This window comes from Girardinichthys multiradiatus, chromosome 13 (genome assembly GCF_021462225.1).
Source record: "Girardinichthys multiradiatus isolate DD_20200921_A chromosome 13, DD_fGirMul_XY1, whole genome shotgun sequence".
In the NCBI taxonomy this organism is placed as follows: Eukaryota; Metazoa; Chordata; class Actinopteri; order Cyprinodontiformes; family Goodeidae; genus Girardinichthys; species Girardinichthys multiradiatus.
Window position 1 is genome coordinate 6337477 of NC_061806.1, and position 20081 is coordinate 6357557.

The window sequence follows — 20081 nt, forward strand, 5'->3', positions numbered from 1 at the left end:
TTAATGACTGAGAAAAGAGCTGGTGGTGTGACTAAATTCAGAGTGAAATACAAGCTACAAAAAGAGGACATTTCACTGCATTTTGCACAAAAAGGCATTGTGTTGCAAATCATTAAAAATGGAAGTGGTTATCCGGACCATTAAATTCATCCATTCCAGAGGTCTGGATCTATGCCAGTTTGAAAGTCTTCTCATGATAACGGAATTCCTTTTAGCCTGCTGTACCACATTGAAGTCAGGTGGATAAGCCAAGATGCTGTACTAAAACTTCTTTTTTTTTATTTACAAGAGGAAATTGGACAGTAACTCGTCTTGGAATCAGTCTTGGAATTTAAGCCCAAGGTCACAAAAAAATTTAAACACAAAATTATGGCAGCATAGGTGGATTTAAGTTGAAGCTTTATGGAACCAGAGTGAATGCTGACTGAAAAAATAACAAGATTGCTGCGAGTTTGAAAAACAGTTTAAGGTCAATAAAGAGGTTAAAACAAAATTTGCCATTTTCCGTTTTCCATTCATACTCAAGGCTGCTAATCTGTCCACTGACATCCAACTTGAAATAATTGACTTAAGAGCATGATTTTAAGAGTGTGGACTGGACTAGTAACACACATCAGTTGTAAGGAACAGGGTAGTCTACACTTCCTGAGGAGACTTTGATCATTTAAAATCTGCAAGAGACTTCAACGGATGTTTACCAATCTGTGGGCAGTGCCCTGTTTAATACTGTGGTGTTTAATACTGTGGTGCACTCAAATCAGGTGATACTCAGGGCCTGAAAATGTAATCCTTTACCTCCCGCAATGCGATTTATCAAACCTGAAACAGATTGCGGGTGCTGTTCTTGCATCTAGATTTAGCACGTTTGAAATGCAGTTGCTAACTGGGACACAAAAATGTCTGCTGTCACTTTGGCTAGAAGGTGACAGATGATGGAGAGAGTTAATCTTCTGTATATGTATCAACTGATTTGGACTGTCAAAAATAAAAATATGAGAATAGAGGATTCTATGTAGAATTATCTAAGGTTTGATTTGGAGCCAATCACAAACAAAAGCCATTAAATATTTCCTATGATAAAACTCTTTGCAACACTTCTTTCTTGCATCTGGATCATTCCAGCACCCCATCGCTGTTAGTAAGATCATCTGCTGCTGAACGCGCACAAACCTAATCAACCCAAAGTGCACATAACTGTTCAAGCATGCACAGACTGTTAACTGTAATTACACATAATGCAAAGGAGCCACTGTGCTTTGATGTTGATAATATAATTAATAGGAAGAAAATATATATAATAAGGCAGATTCAAGCCTTCATTTGCAAACTGGATGCTAAAATCACTTCTTAGCAGGTAAAAAAAAAAATCACCATTTTAAGGCAGCTTTTCCATGTGGTGAGAAAAACAGTGTATGCTTTAACCTTGTCACGAAACAAAACACATCGCATTATTGACTATCATTGTGTCATTGCAGAGCAATTGGAGCTTGATCAGTTTGATTACGTTGTTTAAATGGGAACATATGCCAGTGGTTGGTTTATACAGTGAAAAATTATTTTGTGTCACCAAAAACAATTTAAACAACCACGTTATCGTTATCTTATACCGTTAAAATATTGGCAAAATGAATTCAGTAAAATCATCGGAAAATAATTTTTTTTTTACATAAATGTTCGAATGGAATTATTTGCAGGACAGTGATGTGATGTTATGTTTTAAAATTAGCAAAGCTATAATATACAGATTGAAAACTTCTACAACAAATTATTTTTATGTTGCTAATATTAGGTTCAGGCTTGAATATTGTGGCTGTTTATTATAAACTCCTAATTCTTCAAACATCCATCCATCCATCTTCTATACCCGCTTCTTCCATGGGCCTTTAATATTTTTATTAAAGGCAAAGCAGAATGTAGTCTTTTGGTCTGTCTGAACCCCAAACATAAAGCTTCTGCTCATAGAACAACGTCAAAATCAGCCTTCTGCATGCGCAATTACGCACTCAGAGGCACCCTGCGGAAATGAACAGAAATAATCTTGTCGATAAAAGTTAACTGTAACAGTCCAGAAAGGCAGGAACCGAAAGGAACAAAAGGAAAAAAATCAGCAACTGGTTTATTTATTTTGATGCAGCGCAACAACCCCTGCATGTTTCAAGCAACAGCTTTTGTTCGCTTTTCCTCTTGTTCTGCTGGGTGCAGTAGCAGCCAGCCAGTAGCACATGCAATTTCCTCATTTAAATAGGGCACCTGTTTTGCACCCGTTATCCATTGCACGTGCAATCTTTGACATGCACACACAACACGCCCACTTAGTGCACATGCATTTTTTTTTGTACAAGTAATTTAACACCCCCTATTTGAGATCATTAAAGATCAGGCCCTCAGTGTGTTTCCTTGAATGCTTGACAGTTTCCTCACACTGGGACTGCAGTCCCCACTCAGCCTGGGATGGTCCCCATTTTGCTTTTTGAAATATAATTCTACTATTTAGAGTCATGACTGAAGGCCTGAAAAAAACAGACACCATGTCAACTTTCTGAATTACATGCAGGCGGGGCATTGTATTTAATAACATCCTAAATCAGCTGATTTTACGTAAAACAAACTGTTCAGATGCAGCACATCCATTTTCTCCCAAACACACAAAATATTACCACCATGAAACAGCCTGTTTGGTTTGGAAATTTATTGATAGCCCTTAAGCGTACCACCGTCTGCAGGAGGAGGGAGCAGGCAGAGGGCAGCTGCCCGTAATCAGACTGCCTGCATCGGGTTAACCGAGAGGAAGGCCCCTGAAATTCAACCTAAAACTAACTACACTGCAGTCAAAAGTCAACAGTTTTGTGCTTTAAGGTTCTTGTCCTCGTTATAGCCATGGCTGAGACAAAACCTACTTCATAAAGCCCAAAATTGTAACTTCTTCTGGCAAACGTTGGAGCAACCAGTCCAGACAGGAGTGTCTCTCCTCTCAACGTCTCCTGCCACACCCCCACACATTGGAACCCCTGAGCCTTATTTTATACCTCCTGGCTGGGCTGTTGTCCAGATAATTATCCCAGTGGATTATTATATAGTCAGTCATTTTCTACCGCTTATTCCATAGTGGGTCGCAGGGAAGCTGGTGCCTATCTCCAGCAGTATATGGTCAAGAGGCGGGGTACACCCTGGACAGGTTGCCAGTCCATTGCAGGGGAACACACAAACAACCATGCACACTCATTCATACTCATTATATTTCATTGCCTAAGGGCAATTTAGAGAGACCACTTAACCTAACAGGCATGTCTTTGGACTGTGGGAGGAAGCCAGAGTACCCGGTGAGAACCCACTCATGCACAAGGTGAACATTCAAACTCCATGCAGAAACACGCCTGGCCAGGAATCGAACCCAGGACCTTCTTGCTGCAAGGCAACAGTGCTACCAACTGCGCCACCCTATTTCATACATTAAAAAACAAATATTAGACATTCTTGCCTATAGAATAATACAAACATTATTTGTATTTGGAAGAGCTGCTCAGGTCCTCTACAGTCCACTGCAGTGGGTGAGAGGTTATTTCCATGATGGATGTGAGATTGGCTAACATCGTCTTCTCACCCACCACCTCCACAGAGTCAAGTGGGCAGTCTAGGACAGAGCTGGCCCTCCTAACCAGCTTGTTCAGTCTCTTCCCTTGCCGCTCTGTGCCGCCTAGGGCCCAGCAGACGACATCATAGAGAATACCTGAGACTACCACAGTCATAAAAAGTCCTAAGCAAATGCCTGCACGTTCCGAAGGACCTCAGTCTCCTCAGAAGATGGAGGAGACTTTGGCCCTTCTTGTGTAGGGCATTGGTGTTATGGCACCAGTCCAGTTTATTGTTGAGGTGAACACCCGGGTACTTAAAACTGTCCACTGACTTAATGTCCTCACCCTGGATGTTCATTGGAAACTATCTTATCTGTTGTTACAGAACTGCACCAATTGCCATTTGAAAAAAGAGAAGAAAAGAGGCACGCTAGTCACTAGCCTCTCCAATGCAAGCGCCAGCCTCTACAGTGCAATTGCCAGCCTATCTAAAGCAATCGCCAGCCTCTTCAATGCTATCACCAGCTTCTCCAAAGCTAACACAAGTGAGTACTCTCCTTCTTTGCCAGCTCTGGCCGCTCAGTTACCAGTGCTGGCCTATCATTAATGGGGGGGCAGCTGCAACTGGCACTTGAACCACCAGGTCCCTGCTCATAAATACATATGCAAAGTTGTAGAAATAACCGGAAGGCACCCACCACGTGTCCAAATAGCCATGGCAATGGTGCTGTGGCAGTCACAGAGAGACCTACACACCATGGGGGATGTTTGTAGTGAATTACAACAAACCAACAACCTCTTAAATAACATCAGCAACTTAAACCTGACTGGAAATAAAATGTTTGTCAGCTCATACCCATTTTGTTCTACAATCTGTGTATCAAATCCAAATGCCACCATCTAGCTGCTGCATTGAGCTCAATGATGATCATTGCAATGATGTGAATATGCAGCCTATACTTCTAATAGGAAGACTATCACCACACACTAGGTGAAGAAACCTTAAATCTTTAAAACCATTCAGGATGTCACATAAAAACAATTCTAAATTACATACAAGCCAGCCATCGTGCATGGAGCCTCATTAAGGTTTGTTCCCAACACAACTATTATACTAAGAATAATTATAATTATTGTTATAGTATAAAGGAATCATGAGTTGAGGAGGCCAACATGCATCACATTTGTGCATCACAAATAGGTTGCACATATACTGAATGAAAATGCATTTTATTTTCAAAAGCATATTGACTGACAGAGGACTTGCAGATGACTCCCAGTCCCTAGCCCTGATTACATTCAGAAATTGGCTCCTCACTGTGAATGAGACACAGTTTAGGGGAACTTTATATATATCTAAGCAATATACAGATGAGGCCATTCCATGGCTGACATGGCCCAACTGTTAAATAGCATTGTGTCAGTCAGATGCCTCTGAAAAGCTCCTGTTGAAAGGACTGCAGCATAGTGAGAATTTGATCCGGCAGTGGCTAAGCACGGTTCCTCCTGCTTTCCACTGTAACACTGAGGCCAGCTCTGTGCAGATCTCCAAAGTAATTGTCTGGGGCAATCTAAACCGGCTTATAAGCCATGCATCATCATGTGCCAGCAGGTCAGTACGATCTCGGAAAAAAACCTCTCTTTCGACTTCTTCCATTGGCGATGTCCTCCAGCTGTGCCAAAGCTGCCATCGTTGCACAATTATGCACAACTTTACGCAGCTATTTATGGACATGAGGCTAATTGTGATTCAGTTTCATCACTCGGGTTTAAACCATAAAAGCTCAAAAAACATCAGGTTTGATGCTCCATGAATTAAATAAAACTGAATGGAGATATATTTCAGTGTATTTAGTTGAGTTTTAGATCTCTGTAGTTTGTTATTGTCAATTGAAAAAGTTTGAGTGGATTACCATATACTTTCACGCAATGTTTATTTCGGCATATGCCGAGTTGTGTGTGAAACAATGGGACGCAAGGTTTTTGTGCATTCGCACGCTGTGTACATGAGACCCCAGAGCTGTTTGGTCCACTTCAAATGGACCAGAATTCATGGATGGATAGATGGACGGATATAATGCTCTAAATTAGATTATTTTTATCAAGTGAACCCCCTACATAAAGTGAGTAGATTGTGTACTTTGTTCTGGTCTTGAGCATGCCAGGAGTGTCACAGTTTAAGCTGTAGGTACTCTGCACCTTGGATTTTGTGTTTTGTAGCTAGAATATTTTTTCTGCTATGATTTTGGCCTATGTGTTTCATTCATGTAAGGCATTTGATCAATTTGTTCTCTGATTTTCTTGTCGCACCTGGTTCTCATTTGCCATTCATCACACCAGCCCTGATTGCCTAATTTAACCTTCAGTGGATTTAAGCCTATGGTTCTTCATTTGCAGCATTGTTGAAACTTGCTGAGTCAAAATAAGGTAATTTTGATTCCTGTAACATGCCTATCTGATGCACTCTGCATTTAGGTCCTGCTCTTGCCACACATTATATGACATGACATGATTTTAGATGCAGACAACTTCATTAATCGCAATGAGTAATTCATTTGTAGCCCACCAGTTCATACATACACCTCTACATGCATCCCATAACCAGAGTAGATTTCTCTCTACAGCAACCTCATGATATTGCTGCTAAAGGTGCTTCTACAAGCTGTTGAATAATGGGGTGTACTTTATCTTTCAGCTTTGATGAAATTGAATCTGTTGTGCATTTTAAAAACTTTAGATTAGGAGTGTTTATATTAGAATATGGTAGACCAGATAATTTTTAACTTCAGTTGCATAAAATCCTAAACTTGATAAGACCCTTCCTGTTTAGAATGACTGTAAGCTTGTTCCTTTGTATTTTTGATGTTTCCTAAAAAGGTGGTACCCGCAGAACATAGTTTCCAAGTTGGTTGTGTGGAAGTATCCGATTAGCCTTTTAAACTTGATATCTGGTCTCTGGTTTTGTTGAATAATATTTTGTGGCATGATAATAATGTTGCAGAACCTCAGTCTAGGTTCTGTCTGTAAGACTTACATTATGTTGTGCTGACAGTATAGTCTTCTCCCGTTCTCGCCTGCGTCTGTGTTTTTCAGCTTGGGATCGCAGCTGAGCAGAGGGGACGGGACAGAATGGTTCTGGAGGCTTGCTGGACCACAGTTTAGTGGCGGTCTTTACTACCAGCCTTGCCCTCGGGCAATGACTTGTGCTCCACATCCTCAGCTACAAATCACACAGAAAAAAAAAACCTTATCACTTTTACCATCTGTTAGGAATAACCTTTATTAATATGACTCATAGCTGTTTTTCCATTTATACCATAGTGATATAAAGCATAAGTTCTAATGTTTCCCTTTTGTTAGAATAGGATAAGAATGCTCATCGACACACATTACAAGAATAAAGGTTTGTCATGAATGACCTAAGGCTGGGGCACTGGGTTTGATGGTGGAGCAGCTGGTATAACTGGGTTGATTAGAAACCTACAGCACACTTAGATTAAGTATGGACACCCTCTACTACACAACCTACCAGATAGACACCACAATGGTGACACATAGTCTGCTGATAATCACTGAGGGAGGGAACATCCATTGCATTGGAGTGCCAGATATAAAACTACATGTGACCTTCTATCGAGGCTCTTCGTCATCCTTTTACAAACTGCGACGGTCCGAGACGGGAGCCTCAGCGCTGATCTCTGTAATCATTCCTCTGCCTAATTTAGATTAAAGGAGCTAAAAGTTAGAAACTGTTTGAGAGTCGTTCCTTTAAGAATCAGAGTTAGATAAAGTGTGTGATCGCTTCTGTGGACCAAGGACCGGCGGAACTCCGAGATGTCTGACCGCCAACAGTATGCGGTAGCTCGGACATGTCCGTTTTATTGATTTAGGTATTTTCAAAGCACACGACCTTTAACTTATTCACCTAGTATTGTAATGCTAGTCATGCTTATTCTTCTAACTTTTAATGGCGGATGTCCTAATACGGCGTAATACATACCTTCAGTCACTGTCAGGTCCTCCCACCGGACGGGCTGCTTTACAGACCGAAATAAGGTCCGTCAGGAAATATCTTCCCGTCTCACTACAGTTATTTAGATAAATCTGGATAAAATATCATATGCTCTTTTAAAATGAATTTTTACTAACTAAAAAAACATTTAGAATGCATACAATTATAATGATTTCAACGAGAAAGAGAAAAGCCCAAAACACAAAGCAGTGGTTTGCTTAGGTGGAAGGAATTTCAATTGTTTGCGCCCATACGTTTCCGTTTGTTTACATGGTCTATTTCCGGTTCGAGGTTAATTTGTTTTGCAACTTGTGAGGTTTCCAGTTCACATCTGTAGAACTCTATACCCTTCTGGTCAACATTAATCGTTTATTTGTCAGTTTGTACGTTAATGAATTAAGGTAATTCACAGGTAGCCCCATACCTTTAACTTCCACTTTACAGTGCCCAGACGCCTGTTGGTTTGCATCTTAAAAGAAGCTAACAGTAACGTTAGCAGAGCAGCTGCAGGGATGGCGGAGATTCCCGGGACATCTAGTGAGACAATAACGGAGACTGTTCAGACAAACACACCACCGCCGCCACAACAGGTAAAGGTTTAAAACGATCCCAATTGCATTTTTACTGTTTTGTTGAAAAGCTGATTTATAACGTATAAAACCACCCATCAAAGTTAACGAGGCCCGTCCGCTTCTAGAAGTCTATGTTTAAGCGTGTAAATTAAGAACCCTATTTACTGCTCTGTGTTATTGTACGAAACCTGATGATAAGGTGACCTTATGTTTATTTAGCCTAAATTATTTACCGTCAAATGGATCCTGTAACCATAAATTAAGCGTGCGTCAGCATGCAATATAGGAGGCGTGAGCTGCTTGGTCAGTGTGCTTGCTGTTCTCTCGATGTGTTCGGGTGGATTTCAGGACTGCGTTGGTCACGAATACCTTTGTTGTACTGATAGATAATTGTGAGTTAAAAGATAACTTGATACGTCAATCTCCATGCTGTACAACTTGACCGACACAAAGAGGAAGCCAATAAACGCTGTCGTTGCTAACGAAAGACGAGCTTTTACCTTTGGTCAGCTAATGATTAGGGGAGAGGTGGCCTTGTGGTTAGAGAGCAGGGCATTTGCGTCCTTGAGAGGCCAAAAGTACCCTGGTTCGAATCCCACAGCCTGCCAATCTGGGTCCCTGAGCAAGGGACTTAGCCCCTGAATGCTCCCCGGGCGCCGCACAATGGCAGCCCACTGCTCTCTAAGGGATGGGTTAATTGCAGAGGATAATTTATCCATTGTGAGATCAATAAAGTCAAAATTAGTATTATTATAAGAGTAAATGCTTTCTTTATAAATATTATCTTAGTGTCGCTGACTGATGAAAGCCTACTTGCAGGGTAAGGTTTACCCATGTGTCTCAAGATCAGGTAAATTTCAGTGCAGAAATGTGGGTGAAACTAAAGATAAAAGTAGCACAATATAATAGCTGGCTGTGTACTGCATACATAAAATCAAAATGCAAAGTGGTTTTAAAATATTCCAATAGTACCAGTTTAGTAGTTTCTGCATCCTTGCTGAATTTCAGATTAACAGAACTCATGCACCTGTGTTTGAAAAAGTGTGTCAGGCCATGGTGTGAAAGGAGAAAGGCTCTTTCAATCATTTGTTGTACAGGTCCTTCTCAAAATATTAGCATATTGTGATAAAGTTCATTATTTTCCATAATGTCATGATGAAAATTTAACATTCATATATTTTAGATTCATTGCACACTAACTGAAATATTTCAGGTCTTTTATTGTCTTAATACAGATGATTTTGGCATTCAGCTCATGAAAACCCAAAATTCCTATCTCACAAAATTAGCATATCATTAAAAGGGTTTCTAAACGAGCTATGAATCTAATCATCTGAATCAACGAGTTAACTCTAAACACCTGCAAAAGATTCCTGAGGCCTTTAAAACTCCCAGCCTGGTTCATCACTCAAAACCCCAATCATGGGTAAGACTGCCGACCTGACTGCTGTCCAGAAGGCCACTATTGACACCCTCAAGCAAGAGGGTAAGACACAGAAAGAAATTTCTGAACGAATAGGCTGTTCCCAGAGTGCTGTATCAAGGCACCTCAGTGGGAAGTCTGTGGGAAGGAAAAAGTGTGGCAGAAAACGCTGCACAACGAGAAGAGGTGACCGGACCCTGAGGAAGATTGTGGAGAAGGGCCGATTCCAGACCTTGGGGGACCTGCGGAAGCAGTGGACTGAGTCTGGAGTAGAAACATCCAGAGCCACCGTGCACAGGCGTGTGCAGGAAATGGGCTACAGGTGCCGCATTCCCCAGTCCTGGGCTACAGAGAAGCAGCACTGGACTGTTGCTCAGTGGTCCAAAGTACTTTTTTCGGATGAAAGCAAATTCTGCATGTCATGCGGAAATCAAGGTGCCAGTCTGGAGGAAGACTGGGGAGAAGGAAATGCCAAAATGCCAGAAGTCCAGTGTCAAGTACCCACAGTCAGTGATGGTCTGGGGTGCCGTGTCAGCTGCTGGTGTTGGTCCACTGTGTTTTATCAAGGGCAGGGTCAATGCAGCTAGCTATCAGGAGATTTTGGAGCATTTCATGCTTCCATCTGCTGAAAAGCTTTATGGAGATGAAGATTTCATTTTTCAGCACGACCTGGCACCTGCTCACAGTGCCAAAACCACTGGTATCACTGTGCTCAATTGGCCTGCCAACTCTCCTGACCTGAACCCCATAGAGAATCTGTGGGATATTGTGAAGAGAACGTTGAGAGACTCAAGACCCAACACTCTGGATGAGCTAAAGGCCGCTATTGAAGCATCCTGGGCCTCCATAAGACCTCAGCAGTGCCACAGGCTGATTGCCTCCATGCCACGCCGCATTGAAGCAGTCATTTCTGCCAAAGGATTCCCGACCAAGTATTGAGTGCATAACTGTACATGATTATTTGAAGGTTGACATTTTTTGTATTAAAAACACTTTTCTTTTATTGGTCGGATGAAATATGCTAATTTTGTGAGATAGGAATTTTGGGTTTTCATGAGCTGTATGCCAAAATCATCCGTATTAAGACAATAAAAGACCTGAAATATTTCGGTTAGTGTGCAATGAATCTAAAATATATGAATGTTAAATTTTCATCATGACATTATGGAAAATAATGAACTTTATCACAATATGCTAATATTTTGAGAAGGACCTGTATGTGATTTTTCTCTCGCTGAGCTCACTTTTGGGGAAGCAGATACAGGTTCTATGTCTTGCCATTTCAGTGAGATAGGTAAACGTAAGTCCCGATTTTTTTCTAGTCTGTTAGAAAGAAGTTTAATATTACCAAGTGATGACAAAAATGAAAATGTTGTTGATGTAACATATTTGTTGCAAATCTATTTAAAAGTGCTTTGGATGTAAGTTAAAAAATCTTGACTAATTCTTACCAAAGTCATATAAGCATTTATTAAAATTATGTTTCTAGATTGGAATTTGTTGTCTGACATTACAAATTTATACTGGACATAGTTTACTATTGATATGGAAGTTCATTCCTCGTGTTTACAGGAGGGACGAAGCTTGACAATCAAGCTAAGGAAGAGGAAGACTGAGAAAAAGGTGGAGTGGTCCAGTGACACAGTTGATAATGAGCACCTGGGAAGACGATCATCTAAGTGTGAGTTTAAATACCTTATACGCAGGGGTGTGAAACTCCAGTCCTCGAGGGGCAGTGTCCTGCAACTTTTAGATGTATCCCTGGTCCAACACCCCTCAAACAAATGGCTCCATTTCCTCCACAGTATGCAGTCCAGAGTCCTGCTAATGACCTGATTATTTGATTTAGGTGTGCTGAAGCAGAGGAACATCTTCAAGTAGCAGGTTACTGGCCCTCAAGGACTGGAGTTTGAGGAACAAAACAAAGTATCATTCTGTGACAGAAATGTATGGTTTTACTATTAACCTCTAATTAATTAACAACAAATATCGTCTCAAGGCAATTTGCAGAAAGTCAAGTTTATCAAATTATGCAGACATATTTAAAGTGAATTACATACATTCCAATAGATGGTAGATGGTAAAATAATGCAGTCAAGTTGAGTTTATTATTCAAACTGGAAACAGCAGATTGCATTGAGTGACCTGCAGCATTCACTCCTGGATGTAAAGTACTGGGGGTTAGAGAGGAGAGAGCATACACATAAAAAAAACACACACACTGATGTAGGAGTACTTTCCATGTTTAAGAAAAAACAAAGAGTTGATGGCAGTCTCAGTTCTTTTAGTGACTTCAGCTAGGACAGAAACGCAGATAAGCTCTGAGCCAGTTTCAAGTCTATTGGATGAAAGAGAGCACATAGTTAGTCGCAGCAAAAGCTCAGCCAATAGCTAGGAGAGAGTATAGGAGATAGACAGACTTAAATACTGAAAGACAGGCCATCATCTATAGAAAGAGAACATTAAGTTATTGGCAGAAGTAGGCCAGTTGATGCTCCCCTCCAGGAAGATGTCACAGCTAAACAGAACTCCAAGCCAGGTGTAGTTTCTATGAAGAAGAAGAAACAAAGAGACAACATAAAGTTAAAAGCTGATGTAACAGAAAATAATGGAAAATTACATAGAAATAGGGGAATATGGATGAGTGAGCAAAAGTGGTCATTATACCCCCCTTTGCATCGAAAGCCCTGGAAACAACATCCCCCCCCAAATACAAGCAGCTGAAATTAGCTTTTTCCGCATGGTGGCTGGGCACTCTCTTAGGAAAAAGCGTGAGGAGCTTGGCCATCTGGGAGGAGCTCGGAGTAGAGCTTCTGCTCCTCCACATCGAGCCACTGAGGTGGCTCGTGCGTCTGTTCCAGATGCCCCTGGACGTCTCCCTCGGAGATGTTCCAGGCACATCTCTCCAGGAGGAGGCCCAGCGAATGGCCCAGGACATGCTGGAGGAACTATGTCTCTCGGCTGGCCTGGGAACGCCTCGGGCTTCCCCCAGAGGAGCTGGAGGAGGTGTCTGGGGAGAGGGAAGTCTGGGCGTCTCTGCTGGCACTGCTGTTTGGTCCAAACTTTCAAATAATAATAATGTTTGGCTTTCACTGCTATAAAATAGTTGTAATACAATCCTTCTAAGCAATCTAAAAATCTATGAAGCAACATTTAGGTAAAAAGAGGATAAGAAGAAAGACCACATTAGGTAAGAGGAGGGGGAAAAAAATCATATTTCATGCTTTATCTTTAGCAGGATACAGTTTCAGCACAAAAAGCAACAGATATACGAGACAACATTTAGCAGAGATATGGTGAAGGCTGTATGTCAGGGGTGCGTATGTTTATATGAGTATGTTCGTGTGTTCAAAGTAAGTCCATGAAGCACTGTCACAGAGGCCATTGTCCTTGATGGTACGATGGAATGTTCATCAACCGGCCGTTCTGAGCAGGTCCACAGATATCCTCAGGGAAGGGAGGGGGCAGAGGGAGCAGAGCATCTTGCTTACATAACATCCAGGAGAAGTTCAAGATAGCCGGCCATCCAAGGCCATACAGGGGAGCCAGATTCAGATAACAACAATTGTTTTGGGTCAGGCCGACTCTTAGTTTTCCGTCAGCCATGAGAATCTTGCTGGTGCTTCTCATTGGTGAATCCAAACACCCAAATTCCTGGTCTTTCGCCAGATCTGAGCATACAGTTTCTTCAAGATTTATCCCATTTCACCTTCAGTCCAGGAAACACCGCCAGCCTCTGATCTTGGAGGATCACATCCACTTTGCGATTCTGCTCCCTTAACATTTCAGTCTGAGTGTTGATAGTTCTGCAGATCCCTTCACATAAGCCGGGCAGCCTTACAACGGTCAGAACTGCTGCTGACGTTTTCTCAATTTCACGATATGCCAGGTAACCGCAAACTCTGAAAAACAGAAATTCTTTTATCAGAAATCCAATTATGTACACATCTTCCACATTCTCGACTGACATCTTGTCAGACACACAATCCTCCACTTCTGCCAGGAGTCCATTGTGTATCCAGAGAAGAATGTCCCATCTGGACAAGAGGGCTCTCCCTTACCCTGTCTTCTCGTCGAGAAAATTTTATCAATTGCGTTGAGAGGCCAGCTGACCAGATCCATAATTCACAATTTTGGAGATATGCAAAGAGAGGCCTAGAAAGACGACAAGACACAGAGCAGAAGCAGGGAAGACGGGGTGCGGGAGACAGGAGAAAAAATGTAAACCTCTGCAGCGAAGACTGTAACAACAAAAGTTGGAATTGAAGACGACATCAACTACCTGCATCAACAAGCCCACTGTCATTGGCCCAAAGCGGGCATCACTATGACGATCATGTTTTTTGATATCTTCAGTCAGGTACTATGTCAGAACCTCAAGGTGGCCGGTGGAGGCTTCAACAGTCAGGCTAGTAAGATGCCAGGGAGGACTCCGGTCCAGGGTGTGTACCTTTATAACACGCAGGTGCTGAGGAAAGCTATTGCTGACGTGTTATGTTCAGACCAGCCTCTCATTAGAGATTTGCTGCTGCTTCCCTCAGGTCGTCTGTATAAAGTGCCTGCATTCAAGACCAAGAGACATCGAGTCTCTTAGTTTTTATGCTTAATAGCATAAATCCAATACAATTGCACATTCCACTTTGTTCATGGTGACTGATAAAACTTGGCCTGTTCTATGTTATTTGATGAGTGGACATGCTGCAAATCAATTTCCCATTGGGGGCAATAAAGTTACTAGTATTGACTTTGTCTTTTTCTTCTGTAGAACTCAGTTTTCCAGTACAAGACAGACTCCTGTCATCTACAGTAATATCCAGGTGGTTCTGCAGTCGTTGGGTGTATCAGAGATGGACAAAGAAGCTGAGTATAGGGAGCTAGTGGACCACTTTGTGGCACAAAGATTAAAAATAATTTTCTTAGTTTTAATGGTGAACAGATAAATATAAACAATTTTTTAAAATCATGTTTGCATTTGTAAGTGTAAAAATGCGAAGGTTTTAGCTTTTATTATTTTGGTCTGTGTTTGGATACCACTGGTCTCGATGTACAAAACCAGTGGATTTAACAAAAAAAAATTTAGTTGTATTTCAAACGTTCTACAAAATATTGACTCAGTAGAGCGGAGTGCAAATGCATATCACAATTTTTAGATTTTCATTTGTAAAGCAAAAAAATAAATAAGACCATGTCTAATTGTTTTTCTTTCACTTTAAAATGATGCACTAATTTGTGTTGGTCTACCACATAAAATATTTATAAAACACATCACATTTTGCCTATGTAAAGTCACAAAATGTATTGAAAATTCAGGGTGTATTAAATGTCATTTTCAAGGCACTCTACAAAACCTGGCCATTCAGAGGTTTCGTTATGCATGCTATGTCTTTTGACTGTGTCCTTGTCTTATAGACGATTATGTCTATAGGGAAAATGTCTATGCTGTTTCGATTTTACAATGAAGAGGTTAAAAAAGAATGTAGAAAAATCTTTTGGTTTGGCTGTGTTGGCATAATACAGACATAACAAAGACTGTTCCACTGTTGTCACATGCAGCTCTGATGCATTCTAGCATGACCTCGATCTGAAAGGTCTGCACGGTTTTCCTGCAGTCCAAGTATTCTTTACGATATTAATGTAGCAGTGATGCTAAATTTGTAATTTATTGTGTAGCACTATATCCTATTAGCACATCTTGGCAGGAAAATGTGGTATTGTTTTTTTTTTTTTTTTTGTCCTCATCCTGTTGCATGACCTGATGTTGTGTTGCAGGTTGCTGTATTTATGAAAAGCCCAAGCAGTTTGGAGAGTCCTCTTCTGAAAGTGAGGGAGAGGATGACGATGAAGGGTGTGGAAGTGCTAACTGTATCCTGGGCCACAGCAGGAAAGGACACGGACAAAGGCCTGATGGGGGTACCACAGCACCTCCAAACTCTGGAGAAACGCACAGCCATTAAAATAAAGTGTGTCTTTAGGGGAGGGGTTACATATTCCAAACTGCACTGTTGTTTTAGTTTGGTTTCCTCAGAGAGCTACAGACAAGCCTGAAGTCAGAAAGTTCCAGCTGCTGGAGCACAGCTTCGACCTCTGTACTCTGCTCAAAACTGGAGAGTTTCCTGATTGGGTTGTTACTATAAAATCTTCTTAGATCCTTTTCCCTCAGCAGACCAGGAGTTTGAAAGGAGTAGCTCATTTGAAACCATATCGTAATTAAATGATACATGATAGTTGTCATTCTGCATGCTCTTTAACACAAGATACAAATTTTTGCTCAGTTTAACCAATCTCAGCAGGAACAAAAGGCACACTTGATAGACCAGATTTTCTGGTAGAATATTTATTTTTCTCTTTCCATGAATTTTGTCCTTGCTAGATTCTTTATCCATTATATTTAAAAATACATTTGCCTCAAATGTTGTCAATTGTGTGGACATGATGAATGAATGACTTATTCTGAAAAACTTTTTTCATGTAAAGGAGTTATTCTGATTGTAATATGTTGAACACAAAACTGAGAACGTTCAGTCACTGTTCAGCACATTAGTTCATGCAGTATTTTACTTTTAACTGTGATGCTGCAAATCTCTGAAGTCATTTTCTGACTTTAGTAAACTGATAATTAAACTGTTTCCAAACCACAGTGGTGTGCACAAAAGTTTGTTTTGTAATACTTCCCCTGCAAAGTTATTATAATCGGATTGCACATCTAAAAACCCACTCTGTCATTTCAACAAAAATATTAAGTCGTGCTGCACTTCTCCAGCAGCTCTTTGAACCTTCTGACTGCTAGTTGTCTTTGAAACAAAGCATGATGGCCTGCAGGTAATTGACCATTATACACCACATATTGCTTTTTAATTAGTTATATTTATTTGTTGGTCTCAGTTTATGCTGATTTTTGACATGCAGTCCATTAGAATTTGATGTTGATTTGCTTTACAAACTTTACACCAGCGTGGGAGAATTGGAAAATTGGACACAAACCTATTAATATTGTGATCAGTTCATGTTGTTCTTTGTCCTCTACAATTATAAATCCATAATATTACCAGGAGCAAAGTGGGCTTTGTTGTCCTGGCCAAGATCAAATCTCCCTGGATACTTTCAGTATCCTCAAAAAGATGTAAATCTTAGGTATTCACTGTTCTACAAGGCACTGCTCTTATTTGTTAACCTTATTAACGTGATTTAATTTCTGATTACCAGATTTCCTGTGACTGCTGTCATAGTAACTAGATCATGAACTAAAATATCCAAATGGGCAGCTGTTAGGGTAAAGATCACTGTCATTTGTGACTAAGGTTGTGTATATTCAAATTTTTTCCAATCCAACCAGTACACCGAAGAAGACTTTTCAGTTGCATCAATTCATAAAGATCTGTAACTGCAACTGAAGAGCTTTAGGAAAATTTGAAAATACGTTGGCAAGTTAATCTCCTAAATTTAGACCAGAACACTGGCTTTCCCATCACTAATGACAATCTATTTTTCAGTTTTACAATAAAAATATTTTTTAATAGAGAAAAATGATTGGACATATCTTTTTGTTTTGTATACATACATATACTTTTGTGATGATAAAATGAAACAATCTATGGTTAATTCAGTTTTACCTACTGCTATAATGTCTGCTTATAGACCAACCAAATTCACACGTCAGTGTTTTCATACCTGCTGTAGTTGGCATATTGCATTGTTTTTGTAAAATCCTAAATTATATTTATCAGCCCCAAATATCAAGTGAGCTTCTCAATAGTTTGTTTATAATAGATGAAAATATACTGTCATTTTATAACCATATTACTATGTCGGTCATAAATGTAGATCTTGATTTGAATTCTCAATTATAGGTCCTTTCTGATAAGATTCAGAGGGAATTTAAGATCCAGTATTCATGTTAGTTTTAAGTGGGTGCAAGACGATTAGCTGAATATTTTCTTAAATGATACAAGTCGTGACTGCTTCTCAGAGACGAGTCACTGATTGGGCAATTAGGGTTTTTTATGTTGTCTTATAGGCCCAAATCTTTAAAGTAACAGTAATATCACATGCAGAAAAACAGTATCAGCATAAAATGGCAGAGACAAACAGATAATGGCTATTTCTTACATTCCAGTAAGTTTTTAGTTTCTTGATAATATTGTATTAAACATGGTTTATATGGCTCATCTCTTTAAAATGTAAAAATGTTCTGTTTTAAACTAATGTGATGAAGGGAGGTCTAACCTAATACATTTAAACAAAAGAAATCCCAACTGCAAGGTCTGTCGGTAGGCAACTATCATTAAATTAGCATTTTGTACAGTGTTAAAATTCTGATACCATTGAATGTGAGAATTCATTGTGTCCACCAAACAGTTTAACAGGCTTTTAATTAGGAAGAGGAAGAGTTTTTTTTTTTTTGTGAAGGACTTGTTTTTTAAAAACTGCTGTATATTTTTTAAGGAAAATCAAAGAATGGGTGAGCAGGCAGGATGTCTGTTCTGTTGATGCAAAAAAAATTCCCTTCTGGAATGATGAACTGGCAGATCCCATCAGTCAGTTGGCTGCAGATAAATACTCTGCACTTCTATAAACCTAATGATTAAGGGTGATTGTGGGTTTAGTACTGTGCTTTGCAATTAATGGGTTTTATTACTCGGACTTGGAAGAGCAAAGATCATTCATTGTTTTAGTTGAAGGTCACCTGCCAACCAGAGTGAACCTTTGTAACTCAGTCACAGGTAATGCTGCATTCAGAATAGGTCTATGACTGCTGCTTTGTTTCTCAGCTGTGACTCAGCTGTGATCATTATTATTTTCATCTTTGCAGTTTGGTATGTGATGCTATGTTGGTTTATTTTTTATCACCTTCTGTACCATCTCTACACACTGACTTTAGTACTTATGTACATTAATCTCATACTGGTAACACACCTTTCTGTATATACTGTTAGCAAAATGAAGCAAATGTGAAATAAAGTTTTGAACTGTGATTAAAGTGTAAAGTGATTATCAATGTGTTCCCATGGAATAAGGAAAACATAGTTTTCCACTAATCTCTAAATAGTGTGAAACTGTTGCAGAGCAAAAATGCGATAAACCATTAGAAATAACTTATTTCAGTCCTCTGGCTTTTAAAATCAGGTGTTACTCAGCTGCCAGGCCTAAAAACCAGATATTTTCTCAGGGGGAGAGTATGTTTCCACCAAGTGGAAAACACAGTAGATAATACTCATACAGGCTTCAAAATGTTACAAAGCTTTGTAGAAGGATTTACCGTTTCAGTTAAGATCAGCCTAAATGCTGTTATGGGTGTTTTCTAAAAAGAATATTACTGTTCTCTGCAAACTTATTGTAAATGTCTTTTTACCTATGCCCACATTCAGCAGGATAAAAATCACAGTTTCATGGAGGACTGCTGCAGTCAGCCTGCGTTCTGTCGACCCACTAATTAGCTGCTCTACTTAATGTTCTGAATCATTTTAAGGTGTTTGTTGTGGTCAGCCTGTGATGGACTGGCGACCTGTCCAGGATGTACCCCGCCTCCCACCCATAGACTGCTGGAGATGGGCACCAGCTTCCCTGCGGGCCACTATGGAAGAAGCTGTAGAAAATGACTATTGTGGTCAGTATTACAACATACTTGTATATATTCAACCCATTGGAAGCCTATATGACAATTTGATCATTGTGCTTTACCAACATACAAGTCAAACAGGTTGGGACAACCGAACAAATGGAATTAGATTACATAGCCTCTCATTCAGGCATTTCTTTAAATTTTTCACACTTCGGTTACTACAACATACCACACCACATGTCCTGCTGCAGTATTTGGATAAACACTCCCTCCTTTACCTTAGCTTTAGAAACTATGAATTTGCTTTAGTAAAATGGTCATCCTAGTGTTACAAACATGTCAGAACTATATTTCTTTCACTTCATGTATAATTTCAAAACAGAAAATCTAAAAACTAGAAAAATGAAGTAAATCTAAAGAAAGATCTGATTTAATTAACAAGTATACACATTTCATATGCAGATATTACAGTACAGCACATATTCAATTCAGTTTTATTTATATAGCGCCAATTCACAACACACGTCTCAAGGCACTTCACAAAGGGTGTAGAATGGTGCGGGGTTTAGATTAAATTACTGAGTGTTAGAGTTTGGCCATTTTAGAATGGGCTATGTGTAGGGGTACTAAGTAAAATAATAAACTGATAAAGTTTGTCCATCTAGAGCCCACTGATGGTCACTGTTATACTAAAAACCAGAAGGATTGGGATACCTCTGTCAGACTGATTAACCATTGGAAAAGAAGGGGTCGCACAGGTAGCAGAAATGGAGGGTGTGTTTGCACCCCAACCATAACTGAGCCAGTTTAGGCTAAACCTGATTCCCCCTTACACCATCCAACAGGGAGGGAGGAAGACAGAGGTAAGAATAACTGGAGAGTGTTGTTTGCATTGTGTGAAAGGTGGGTAACTTTAAAATGGTCTAAGTCAATTCAATTGAAT

At 40.0% G+C, this 20081-nt stretch overlaps 2 protein-coding genes across 5 annotated transcripts in view; one reads left to right on the forward strand and one right to left on the reverse strand.

The window, feature by feature from the left end:
• Positions 1-8810, reverse strand: part of vars2 (valyl-tRNA synthetase 2, mitochondrial) — a 61645-nt gene extending 52835 nt beyond the window's left edge. For 2 of the 4 annotated variants that reach the window (XM_047384680.1, XM_047384677.1), the window contains exons 1-2: positions 7573-7710; positions 6607-6792 (exon numbers count right to left, since the gene is read on the reverse strand). In XM_047384680.1, coding sequence (XP_047240636.1) covers positions 6607-6786 — 180 coding nt within the window. In that variant the 5' untranslated portion in view covers positions 6787-6792; positions 7573-7710. Of the gene's footprint in view, positions 1-6606; positions 6793-7572; positions 7711-8389; positions 8412-8656 lie in introns of those variants that run through there. The other 2 variants (XM_047384678.1, XM_047384679.1) reach the window with 2 other exon arrangements.
• ppp1r11 (protein phosphatase 1, regulatory (inhibitor) subunit 11) lies at positions 7847-18551 on the forward strand. Its single transcript, XM_047384681.1, has 3 exons — positions 7847-8174; positions 11152-11260; positions 15349-18551. The coding sequence occupies exons 1-3, from the start codon at positions 8097-8099 to the stop codon at positions 15531-15533; spliced, it is 372 nt and encodes a 123-aa protein (XP_047240637.1). The 5' UTR covers positions 7847-8096; the 3' UTR covers positions 15534-18551.
• The last annotated feature ends 1530 nt before the right edge of the window (positions 18552-20081 follow it).